This window comes from Leucopleurus acutus (assembly GCF_964270905.1).
Source record: "Leucopleurus acutus genome assembly, chromosome: 1".
Classification (NCBI taxonomy): domain Eukaryota; kingdom Metazoa; phylum Chordata; class Mammalia; order Artiodactyla; family Delphinidae; genus Leucopleurus; species Leucopleurus acutus.
In genome coordinates this window covers 128,373,703-128,387,126 of record NC_139142.1, presented here as the reverse complement: position 1 = coordinate 128,387,126, position 13,424 = coordinate 128,373,703, and the positions used below count along the sequence as shown (strand labels likewise).

Here is a 13,424-nt window from a genome sequence, read left to right as displayed (position 1 = left end):
TTCCAAAGAACAATTTGGCCATGAGTACGGGGGGCAATTATTTTTGTCTGGGAATTTGTGATAAGGGAATAACTCAAAAAAAGGAAGAATATAGCCAAGCCACTCAATAGAATAGTCGGCTACTTGCAATTATGATTTTTCTGTCTTACAACATGAAAAAATATAAGGTAAAAAAGAAGCAAAATATGAAATTGCATTATGTAGGCATATAGGCAATGTGGAAAATGAAAACTGGCCGAGGAGTTCTGCAGTTGTGAGTCAATTTCCCTTTTATTTGGGAAGGGATGTCGTTTTCCTCCCTGGGGTAGGGGTGAGGGTGGAGGAATAGAACTTAACTAGCAGCCACATTCTGTGCAAAGAAGATGTGAGCTCTCTGTGTCTGGCATCTCTCGGTCCTCCACAAACACAGACCTGGGCAATCAGAGAGAAACACAGTGACATACCGCAGCGGGTGTGGCCTGGTGATTGGCCTTTCTTTCTGTTCCCGGGGCAGTCCAACCTGTATCCACTTGACAGAGTGACAAAGCGCCTGTACTGGGGTACCTCCCTCACCAACTGGTGTCTCCCAGGGGCTGGACCCCGAATGCTCTGCCTTTGTCGGGGAAACCCACGGACTGTCATGCCTGGCCGCCGGGCCCGGTGCCTGTTCAGATGATCCAGGCTTGCCTTGTTTTTATAGCACGTTTGCCCAGCAGCACAACGCCATGCTGGGGTCTATGAGCCGCACTTTCTCACTGCTCCATCCCGACTTGTTAATTCCAACAAATATGCTTGTCGCAGGCTTGAAATCAAGTTGAAAAAGGAGAACTGGGGTCCCTGGAGTGCAGGGGGCTCCCGGCAAGTGCAATTCCACCAAGGCTTCGGTGACCTGGCCATCCTCAAGCCCAGCAACAAAGTGCTGCAGGTCAGCATCGGACCCGGGCTGCCCAGGAACTCCCGTAAGTGTTCATGGGCCCCACAGGCGGGACCACTGCTAGGCTTCTGGGCTTCCCGCCTGGCCCTGCCTCACCCTGCCCTGAGCCAAACTCTTTTCCTACCAAATGCTCATAACACTGCACAGATCTGCAGGGCAAAGAACCAGTACTTTGACTGCTTCCTGTGGCTGGGGTTTGCTTCAGATTGAAACATTTCAGACTAAACCAACATCAAGGCAAATGGGCAGGTTAAACCTTTCTGAATGATTTTGTAGTTATGTGTAGTACTCCTGGCATTACAGCATGAATTGTGTTTAAAACAAATCAGTTTGCTGGCTTTACATTTCCCAGCCCTTTCCAGTCCGATCTTTTCGACAATACAAACCTCATCCTTTCTGTCAATTTTATTTATTTTTAAAATAAATTTATTTATTTATTTTTGGCTGCATGGGGTCTTCGTTGCTGCACGCAGGGTTTCTCTAATTGCGGCGAGTGGCGGCTACTCTTTGTTGCGGTGCGCGGGCTTCTCATTGTGGTGGCTTCTCTTGTTGTGGAGCACAGGGTCTAGGCGCGTGGGCTTCAGTAGTTGTGGCGCACGGGCTTAGTTGCTCCGTGGCATGTGGGATCTTCCCAGACCAGGGCTCGAACCTGTGTCCCCTGCATTGGCAGGCAGATTCTTAACCTCTGCACCACCAGGGAAGCACTTTTCTGTCAATTTGAAAGAAACTGACCATGTTTACCAGCTCCCTACAAGGTTTTGCTCTGTTACTGTGCATCACATTTAATACCGCCCTCCTTCACTGTCAATTGCTTCAGTAGAAGACATACATTCAGTAACTCACAGCACAGTCTGACTTCTTTACTGGCCTTTGATTCTTTTTCTATTTATGATATTTATAAAATTATATTTATAAGGCAGAGTAAAATATATTTATATTAAAATATAAATATAATTTATATTATATAAATTATATTTATAATTTAGAGTAATTACATATGCTATGTACTCATATAATGTAGATATCTTTACAGAATGCAGCCCATGTGTACGGTCGATGAAGAGTATGCCAGGTCGGGAATTCCCTGGTGGTCCAGTGGTTAGGACTTGGTGCTTTCACTGCCGGGGCCTGGGTTCGATCCCTGGTTGGGGAAGTAAGATCCCGCAAGCCACATGGCCAAAAAAAAAAAAAAAAAGAGTATGACAGGTATAAAATAGGCCTTTATGAACATTGGCACGTACTATATAACTCACTAATACAGTGCAGAGAAATAGCCACTCAGAAAATGGTGGTATATATCTGTGTATCAGTTGGTATTTGCAGAAGACAGCACATTTAGGTGGGATTTTTTTAAGAGACATTTACATAAAAGGACTCTTTGCAGGGGTGTTGGCAGGGCTAAGGGAACAAAGTTGGGACTCGGGCAGAGAACAACAGGATGCCACTGTTACTCTAAGGATGTAGGTAGAGGAGACCCCAGAAAAGAATCTGAAAAAGAACATATGTATATCAGAGTCACTTTGCTGTACACCAGAAACTATAAATATAAACTATACTTCAATTGGGGGAAAAAAAGGAAGAGATACCCCAGCCCCTCTCTCCTCTGGCACCCCAGTCTCCTGCCGGTGCCTCCCACTGACCAAACCCAACTGGAATGCAGAGGCCTAGCACTCCACTGGGCTCAGAACCCAGGGCACAGAGCACGGCAAAGGAGAGCTGCAGATAACCAGCAAGATGTGTATGAGCAATGCTCTCAGCAGGCCTCAAAGTGAAACGTTGTCTAATACGGTGTTTTATTATATCTTCATGGGGAAAAGGGGGCAGGAAGGGGGACACCCTAACCTGGCCTCCTCGCCTTGTCCCAGGACCTGAGACCCAGCTCCTCTGCGTTATGCTGTCATGCCTTATCACTTCCTGCTCTTCTCTTTACTAGGAATTCCCTCTGCACCCCTCTTCCCGCTGGTTTAATCAGCTTCATGTCCTGAAGCTCCTTCATGTCCCACTCGAGACCTTGTTTACTGTGTTCCTTTCCAACACATAGTCTCTGCAGAGATCTCGTCTGGCCCCCAGTGGCCCGGCCGCCCCAGCCCTAATTCTGGCCCACAGGAAGCTCCATTTGGCCCTGCTTGTTTTCTAACACTTGCACGTCTGTGTCCAGGGTATCAGTCTGCTTCTACCCTTCAGGGTCTCTGTGTTTACTTAGAAGACTGTAGAACGCAAACTCTGGCGAGAAAGGCTCTGGACTAAAGCGGAGGTGCTGGAGCTGCGGTGTCCTTCACGTCAGTGACCACGATGTGCAGCAGACGCAGCCTCGGCTCCTGCGGTGCTGTGGTCAGGACATGCGTGCGAACATTCAGATGTCTCCTCTGTCCCTTTGCAAAGTCTGCAACAATAGAAACCCCTTTGTAAGCTTATTAATAACACCTCTTTGTAAAGCTACTGGCCCTGACATTTCAAATCCCTCCCTCCATCACATGTCCTCCAGCCCCTCCCATCCAATAGCTGCGAGGACAATTCTTCCCTCACACAGCCGTCTCCACTGCAACCAGCCTCCTGCAGATCCGACGGAGACCTGCGTTCCAAACTTCTCAAAAGTTTTCCATAAGCAGAAGACCGTCGGGAGCCATAAAACCAGCCAGTAGCCACCGATCTTAACTTTGTCTTGCTGGTTTATTTCAGGTCCTACCCGAAGGAACACCGTTCAAAGCAGAGGTTATTCCAGTGGGACTCACAATGCCAACTACCCAATGAGAGCTGCCCCTCCGCCACCAGGTAAGCCAAGCATGGGCCATAGACGAGACCCAGATGTGCACAATACCTTGAGGAAGAAACGCCTTAGCCAATAAGTGCCCACATATTAGCCAGCCGTGAGCCATTTCAGTGCCAGATGTACTCCTCCCAACACGATGGCCCTACCTGTGACCCCAAAATCCAGGGGAGGTGTGTATGAGCTCCTGAGAGTGCACGGTGGCTGAGTCAGCGATCTGCATTTCCTTACCTGGCAGTGTTACCTCCCTTAGGAAAGGCTTTGTACATCAGTAAGAGGAAGTGGAGCTCCTTGTCCATGACGACCAGAATGTCGTCAGCTTTTAAGGTGTAGGACACTGCCTCTATGGAAAGTGGAGCTTGCAAGGTATGACCCCACCACTACTCCAGCCAAATACCATGACAATACTTTGCAACGAGTTAACAGCTGAGTGAATAAATAGAAAGTCTATTCTTAATCAGATAGAAGCTACGAGAACTGCTCCAAGAAATAAAGTAATATCTGGGAGAATACAAAATGGATTCAGAAAAATGTTTAGATCGTATGTTTCATTTTTTTAAATGATAAAAATATAGCATGCAAGTCAAAATCCAAACCCAAATAAATGTAAGAGGTTTTGCCCTTAAAAGAATCTGTTTAGTATTGGAAGAGTACTCTCAAAACTCACAAAATGTTTTTCCATCACTCACAATTCAGTTAATAAGAAACTGTCCCCAGAGTGTTTGATGTTAATAAGTTTAGGATTGTAGGTCTGAAAAGGGTCATCTTGGGACCACACTTGACTCAGATCATCCCAGACAAGGGAACTGATTTGTAGCAGTGTCCAAAATAAGCAGTAAAAAGCATTTCTTTTGTCTCCTGCTCTGGAGTCTCACAGTTGGCGTGCTGAAGTATGGACAACCATGCCTATCAGTGAGAAACTAATTCTCATCTCTTTTGGAGTCCCCATCCTGCCTGGCCCAGCTGTCTTTCCTCCCCTCTGCCTTTATCCTTGAAGAAAATCCAAGCACAAAAGAACCTAAGAGAACCAGTGTAGTGTTTTGTTACTACTTATGCGCCAGCCGCCCGTGCAAATCCTGGCCAGACCACCTGGAAAGCTCATTTGCCTCAGCTGTGTTGGCCACAGTCGGCTCAGGCCAAGTACCTGACCTTGAGCACAGCTCCCAACCTCTGTGTGTGACAGTTTCTTCACCAATAAAATGAGGCGATTGGACCCCAATCCCTTCCATCAGTACTTCTCATACTATGATGAAGGGTCAAGGGCTTGGGGTTTTGTTTTGTTTTGTTTTGGGTTTTTGTGGGTTTTTTTACTTAATTTTTAATCCATCACAAGCTATTCTTTTGTAAGATATAATAAAAGTTACTAGAAGAGTGGAATTTTAAAAGCATTCAAAATGCAAGCCAAAATTTCTTACTAGATTCAACAGACATGAGATATGTCTGTGAAACTGCTGTGAACGTTTCTAAATGCTTGCTCTTAATTTCTGAGCTTACTGATGGTGGGTGGGTCACGAGTGGCACAGAGCAGTCCATCTATGGGACCCCTTTTGAGTATCATGGCCCTGGAACACGTCCCACTCTGGATGCCCTTCTGCTGTCCTTGGCAACCTTGGCAGTATGTGGGGTCTCACCAAGCTCCTTGTCTCTTTCATGAAGAAATTGACACTCTGAAAGGTCAAGTATCTCGCTCAAGGTCAACACAGCTATCAGAGGCAGAGCCAAACCTGAACCCCGAGTCGCCTTATAAACTAAGGGTCATCCCACTGGTACCAAAGAGTTCTTCTCTTAATTCGCATGGAAGAGGTTTGCTTTACGGTGGCTTTACCAAAAGCGTGCCTTGGGGAGCCTTGTTCCCCTTCACTCTTCCCCAAATCTGTCAGTGGGAGAAGGGATAAGGGCTTCTTCATACATAGCTGGGAATGACAGGGCCGCTTTTAGCCAAGGCGCACGGTTTGGAGCCCAGCACCAGAGTCTGTGACTTACCAGATAATGTGATCTTGACCAGGAACAGTTTGGCTAAGACAGCTTGCTCTCTCCAGATTAATCCAACCAACGGCCACATCTCCCCTGCCTGTGTGGGGTGCTCCCTTCACCTCCCACAGCTCCTGCAGAGGACACCCCAGACTGACCCCTTGAAAATGGACGTCCAGCTGTTTAAACAGCTGGCTGCCAGCCCTCCTGAATCACAACGTCATCATTTTTCTTAGACCCAAGAATGTGCCTCCCAACTAGCTGCAGGCTTACCTTTCTTTGACCATTGGCTTCGAAACCCCTGAACATTTCTGGTGGTTCTAAAGTCAGGATCAACAAGCATGCATGAGCGTCTGCTGTGTTGCAGGCACTGGCCGGGCAGTGTACAATGTCTTGGGCTCTATTCCTCGCAAAATATGAGAAGTTATGCCCTCCCTTATTTCAGAAGGGGAAACTGAGGCCTGGCAAAGCTAAGTCGCTCACTCTTGGCTAACGGGTGGAAAAAAATTTGGAGAGCCTTTAGCATAGGATCAGAAATTTTCTGCTTTGTTTTCTCCTCTTTCCCACTTTCTAGGCTACCATCAGAATGGAGTCATTAAAAACCAGTTTGTGCTGCATCCCCACGCTGCTGGAAACCAGAGGTCCACTCAGAGGAGCCTGTGCCCTTCTATGGCTCGCCCACCCTTACCGCGACAACAGTCCGTTGGCTCAGACCGAGTGTCACAGACGCCGGAGAGCTTGGATTTCCTCAAGGTCCCAGACCAGGGTGCTGCAGGGTAAGAGCCCCACCTCCCATGGGTGAAACTCACGACCTCCATCTCCACCAGCCGCACCAAGGCTCAAGGATTTGGGGGGCCGTCCACGCATGATTCTCAAGGTTGGTTTTCCACCCACGTGTGTTGTCATCCAGCCCCAAGGCTGTGAAGCCCTCGGTTGCCATTTTCTAAAAGTACAGGCAAGTTGATCCCACACACTTCATTCCCCAGAGAGGCCTTATCTCGGAAACATCACAGGAGGGGTCCCCTTCCACCCTGAGATCTGATCGCTCTGTGACCTTTTTTGCTCTCTGGGATGGTTCAGGAATAATGGGGGTTTCGATTTATATCTGTGCCTGAAGTTGCGTAAACACAACAGCTCAAAGAGTCATTAGATACATAAAGAATACCATCCCAGCATTCTGTGAGATGCAGATGTTTGGTTATGAGGACAAATCTTCAGGACTTTAAAATGAGACCCTCTCTGCCTTTCTATAACAGAAAATGAAGAGGGGAAGAAAAGAAACCAAGGCTTTTTAGTTGAAGTAATGATTCCTGGAACTCTGTGTAGATATTCAGAATTACCAGTGTAGGAAGTGGGTTTGCTGGGTCCTGTGGAGTCACCAGGCATATCACTTAGGGCCAACTTCAAGACAAGTGAGTGAACTCTGCCGGGGGGTAGATTTTGGCACCAGTAAACAAAAGAACATTCCAGTAGCCCAAAGATGAACTACCCTAGGATGTAAGGAGCACCTTGTCCCTGGAAGTATTCAGGGACAGGCTGGATGGAAATCAACAGGCTGGAGTATTATAGAGCGATGGTGTCACATACCAGATAAGGATGAGAATCCTGTTTCAGCCCCTTTTACCTGTCTACTATTGGACCTGCTCCTAACCCTCTTTGAGTTTCATTTTGTTTATCTGTACACTGAGGTAATACCACCAAGCTTGCAGGGTTGCTGGGGGTGGGGGGACGACTAGAGAAAATCTACATAAAACACCTACCATGGTTCCAGGCATGTAGGAGGCTACTCAGTCAGCTGTAGCTCGATGACGATGATGGTGGTGATGAAGCAATCATTATCTCGTGGTGGATGAGCTAGTGACTTTTGAGGAATCTTCCGACTCTGCATGATTCTCAGTAGTTCTCTCTGCCTAACCCGATCGTGGGGTTACTGCAGCCCACTCTTCCCCTCCCTCCTGCCCACCTCCGTTTTCTATTCTCACCATATCTATAGAATAAAGAACTTTCAAGTGTGATCAGGAGACTTGTGTACAAAATAGGGCAGTGCCGGGTGAGAGGCAACAGCTCCTTCCTCTGGGTGGGCAGCCACCCATTCACCTCCAGGCCTTCTCAAAGACCGCAGAGCTCTTAGGAACTTTTCCGGACGTCGCCAGGTTCTTTCCTGGTGTTCCTTTTCCCCTAGCAAGTCTCACCTCCTTTGGGCTACAGAGAGGAAAGCACCTTGGTTTTATACAAATGGCATCAGTAGAGTGGCTGCCACTTTCTATTAGATCCCCTCTGTGCTCCCCCAACTCTTGCATAAGTAGCTCTGTCCCGCCAGTTTTAATGATCATGGTTTACCTGATTGGCTTGGTCTAAAGAGGAAGTTCTCCTACTTTAATGCACACCAGAATCACCTGGAGAACCTCCTGGCCCACTTCCAGTATTTCTGATTCAGTAGGACCAGGGTAGGGGCCAAGAATTTACATTTCTACCAAGTTCTGAAAGGATGGTGGTGCTGCTGACCCGGGGAGCACATTTTGAAAACCACTTCTCAAGTCATTTTGATGAAACCAGGGAAGTTTTGTATGAAGGTGAATTGGAAGGGTGCTGTTGAGGCAACTGGAGCCTTACTCCCTAACCCAGGCCTATACTATTCAAATGGACGGAAGAAACTAAAATAATCAGACAAGACTTCCTGGGCCCAGTCTGATTTCCCGAACTAGGCAGGGGATTAAAACCAGTCAGCAAAATGCACCAAATCTCTTAGCTCTGTCTGCTAGCTTCCTACTTGCTTTGGTTTTGGCAAGCAAAACCATCTTTCCAGCCTGCTTTGCAAGTTACAGACTTGCACACCAGCCAGCTGGGAGCATCTGTCAGCCAAAAAGCAGGCAATTTAGGAACATTGTGTCTTACCCGAGGCTGCTCCCTTCCAGCCCTCAGCTGCGCTGTTCCCTATTTAAGTCTTATCACACCCTTTGCCACCTTTAGGCCTAAAGATCAGGCATACGTGACGCTATTTTGGCAGTGGCTATGAGGCTGGAAGGAGAGGGAACCTTCCCAACCATCTACTAGGCAGTATGATCTTCCTGTATGTAAAACTTGTGTGTAAAAGTCGTATGAGGCACACTGAGTCCTGTAGCTACAAGAATCCCAGCCAGCCTCCTCTTTGTACACTTAAATCTGCTGTGATGCAAATATTCCTTAAGAAATCATACTCTGATCAAAAGGCTGAGCTTTTTCTTTGTATTTATTTTCTAAAACACATAAAGTCAAAGTTAAAATAATTTCTAATGTAGCCAGAGACTTTAGACAAGCATTTCAGGGGCCTCGTGGTTACCTACCTTCAACAGTTCTTCTTTGCCAGGAAAACATGAATTGCATTTATTCCGTGGGACGTTGCTGGAGCAAACAGGGACCTTTGGGGTCCCGAGCTTGTACCTTTCCACGGAGACGGAAGTTCCTGTTTACATTACAGTCCCAAACAGTGCCCTTGAATTTACCAACCTATAAAAGGGAGATTACCACCAAGTCTCCTTGGACTTTCAACTCCTGGGTTCATCTTTCCCTCTCCCACCCTCAGTGCACTTTTCTTTACAGACATATTTAGCATAAGCAGTCATCTCTTTTGGATCGTGCAATGTGGATAAAATCAAATGGTGTAATTAGCACCTCAAGTTAATTCAGGAACGTCTTTGTCAGTTTATTTCGGGTTCAGTCGGTTTGGGTTTTATGCTTTTTGGGTTTTTTGTGTTTGCTTTTGGAGAGGACATGAAGCCTTCAGTAAATTAATTACCACCCCAGCTGGATTCTTTACCCTTGCCATGCCATGTTTGTTGTCATCATCATTATTATCATTGACCAGGAAAACTAAGACGTAGAAGGAATCATAATCTTGTAGTCCCTTAACATACCTTTTGAACAGTCTGATTCAGGTTCAAGATCTTCCTGAGTCTCAGGGAAAGAGAACAGGTAAAGCAAGAATCCGTATAAATAGTTCACTCATCAGCCTTTGCTCTGGCTTCACAGGAACACTTGATTTGCCAATCAAGTGTGCTTTATATTTTCCCTCCTATGACCGAGAGGTACATAATCTACCTCCAGTTCATTACTGGAGGCATTAAAACCCAGACTGGAAATGTTTTTTTTCTGTTGGCCTTTTTAATCCTGTGGTCCATTTCATGGGAGGACAACTTCAGGAAATTTCAAGGTACTCCAGAGATTAATCCAACTAGAAGTTGGAGAAACAGAAAAATATTGAAAGTGCTCAGCGGTAGGGCTTCTGGCCATGCCACAAAAGAAGGATCGATAGAAAAATTTAAATGCTGCCTGTGTGTCTCTTGACAGCATTCTCCTAATGGAGCCATATTTTTCAAGGAGCTTAAAATTTCCAACAAGTGTCCAACAGCAATATTTCTTAACCCGTAATCTGCAGGAGCAGCAGCCATACCCTGGCCCAGGCAGACACGAAGCTTAGGAATTCCTGGCATCCGTTCCCAAATTTCCAGTCATGTTTATAGAGTCAACCTTTTGGAACACAGCACATTTTAAAGAGCCAGTGAAATAAAATGCCATTATTTTCCTTCTTGGAATTTCAAGACATAAATTTCACATCTGCAGAACAAAGACATGATATTTGAAAGCTTAATCCCAGCTCACCCTGTCATAGATGAGGCATACCTGGGTGTCCCAGAGGTGTGGAGACTGCAGAGAAGTTCACAGAAGGTGGAGAAGGTGGCCTGGCCATGTGCAGAGAGCACAGATTCACACTTGCAAGGACTGGGTATGAGTCCCGGGTCATTTGTTCCTTCCTTCATTGATTCACGCATTGAATATTTACTGAACCATGTGCCTGCTGTGTGCCACGTGCCGGCCACATGGATTGTTTCACTAATTACCAGCTGACACCCTCGTGTACGTCACTTAATCCTCCTACACCTTGGTTTCCTCACCTATACTGTACAATAGAGCTAATAATCAGAAATGTAAAACCCAATCAGGGTGTCAGGAAGATTAAATAAGGGCTTTGTAAACTATGAAGCACAATGCAACTTGAAAGTTTATTTATATTTATTTTATGACTGTTATTCATGTGGTTTGGTCTTGCAGGGAAATATTAATATTCTACCAGGATTGAGAAGTGGGTGTCCCCTGGCCCAGTGGCTTTACCCTCAAGAGCTCAAACCTCTGGCCTGCATAGAGCTCTAGACGCCATGAGGGGCTAAGTTTCAGGCATTGCTGGCTTTAATGGGGGGGGGGGGCGGGAATGGGCAGCCTAGCGAAGCCAAGACAAGGGGACGAGTCAGGGAGACACCCTCTCCCCGTCCCGCTTCCCTGACACACACACATCTAATAGCCATGCCTGCTCTCTGTGGGCTCAGAGCAACAGCAGAACAGAGAGCTGAGAGGTAATATTGCAACAGACACTAGCTGCATTTCAATAACTAAATAAAATCCAAAACTCCTTCTCCTGCTTTACTATTCCACAGTCTTTTTCTAGTTAAACCTCGTTTGCTCCAATCACTATAACAACCTACATCCCAGGAACAGAGCGAATGAACAATACCTGACTTTACAGCGCTTTGTTGTCATTGATGTCACTTGGCGTTTTGTGTTCTTGTGGGCTTCTGGCCTCTTGAGAGACTAGGCTGCTGTCCACGAGGGCTCAGAGGTCGGTCGGCATCCCGATGTCTCAGGGCGAAGGCACCACTCGGTCTTCCCAGGCACTAAAACAGGGCTTTTCTAGCAGTGCAGGTTTTCACAAAGCAAACTGGGTATAATGTGCTTGACTACTCAGGAAACTTTGTGGTGTGGGTTATAATGTGACTGCATTAGATGTTTAATTCCCTACTCAGAAAAAGACCTGCTGTAAAAGCAAGGTGCTGTAGCCGAGCTTCTTCATGTGTTTCTCTTCTTAATGAAGAATAGACACAATAAAGTGGTAAATGTGTACAATCCCTTGGTATCCACGGCGGATTGGTACACACACACACACACACACACACACACACACACACACACACACACACACACACACACACACACACACACACACACACACACACACACACACACACACACACACACACACACCAGATAGAAAATCCGTTCATGCTCAAGTCCCTTATATAATATGGCATAGTATTTGGCATAGTATTTGCATATAACCTGTGCACATCCTCCTGTGTACTATAAATCATCTCTAGGTTACTTATAATACTGAATACAATGTAAATGTTATGTAAACAGTTGCCCTGCCCAGCAAATTCTACTTTTCCTTTTTGGAGCTTTCTGGAATTCTTTTTCTGAATATTTTCCAATCTCAGTTGGTTAAATCTGTATCTGGGATGCAGAACCCCATGGATGTGAAGGGCCAACTGTACAGATTACCCTGAAAACGACGGGTCACATAGTAACAGGAAAACGAAATTACACTGTGCCAGAGTTACATATAATGAAACAGCTGGATTTGCTCTGTGATGCAGAGTTTTATAACTGTATACCAGTGGCAGTAGGAAAGATAACTTTGTCGTTGTGAGTCTGAAATTCTTACTCCTGCCCCCATTATCCCAATGAAATAGTTGTTTTTATAACAGTTTTCAATCTTGTGAGGTTTATTGGGAATACAAATATCATAAAATGTAAGCACTACCAAAATTATCTAAATCCTGCATATCCATTACAAAATAAATCTAGGCAAAGCACTTCTAGATGAGTGCAAGTGAGTTATCGTGAGGGTGGTGGAGGGACAGCAAGTGGTGTGCTTGTGAACGGCTAGCTCTCTGGGGATGAAAAGGCGGGAGCTGTAACATTTGTCCGTTTCTGCGCACTGTGGCCGATTTCAAGCTACCAGGGTGACTAACCCTGGCCCCAGAGCTGGGGGGAGATGTACAGTCTCCCACTGTCCTACTGTGTTCCCACCACAGGTAGGCAGCAGATGTTAATAACTTCAAGAGCATGGAGAGATGTAAAATGTGGTAAGATAATTAGGTAGGGTCAGAGTGTGAGTATTTGTTGCCTTTGCTTTTAGTATAATTTATTCAGTTAAATGTGTTCAATTTCATCTTTAATAATGACTCTGTTTAACACCTGACCACAAAACTCCTGAAAGCGTAACAACCCTCTCTCGCAGGCTGGGCTGAGCCAGTTCCTGCTCCCTGGGCACGGGGATCTTGTTTGCTGTGTAAGAAAATCTCAATCCCTTTTTCATGGCTGTGAGTGGAGTCAACCAGCACCTAAACGACCTTGATAATTTCTGGCAGCTGGTAGAAAGCCATCCTCTCTCCTCATTATTGACTGCACAGGATCGCCACCTAGTGGTGGAAGGGGATTGTCTGGGTTGAAGGAAGGCTGAGTCTGTCGAACAGAGCTGGGAAAATGGCTGTTCTCGCAGACCGATTCCTGTGGTGCTTTCCAGATCCACAGTGTGGTGAATGGAGAGAGTGATCGCCCCATCGGGGCAGGCTTCCTGTGTCCCATGGTACACCTGACCGTAGGGATCTTGTTGAGAGCACTCTGTAAAGCCTTCTTAGAATTAGAAGAAGGGCCTGGGCCGTTGCCGGAATTCCCTCTTTTTACCCCGTGAAGACACCCTAAACAGGTGAAGTGATGGCCCCAAGTCACATGCCAGCCGGTGTCAGAACTGGGCCTCAAACCCAGTGCACTGACTCTGACTCTTAAGCCACTGTCCCTTCTGCTACTCCCTCAGAACATGCAGATTGAGGCCACACAGTCTTCCTGGGCCTGGCGCCAGGTCCAGGGTCTACAGCGGTGAGAACAGCCGCCCGCATGGAA

The 13,424-nt window shown here is 46.4% G+C and overlaps 1 protein-coding gene across 3 annotated transcripts in view; it reads left to right on the top strand.

Moving 5' to 3' along the window:
* MYO1E (myosin IE) overlaps positions 1-13,424 on the top strand; it is a gene marked incomplete at its 5' end in the record, with an annotated part of 204,792 nt that overhangs the window by 180,724 nt on the left and 10,644 nt on the right. For all 3 annotated transcript variants that reach the window (XM_082847629.1, XM_082847628.1, XM_082847630.1), the window contains 3 exons: positions 781-938; positions 3,593-3,685; positions 6,226-6,427. In XM_082847629.1, the coding sequence (XP_082703755.1) occupies positions 781-938; positions 3,593-3,685; positions 6,226-6,427 (453 nt within the window). The remainder of the gene's footprint in view (positions 1-780; positions 939-3,592; positions 3,686-6,225; positions 6,428-13,424) is intronic.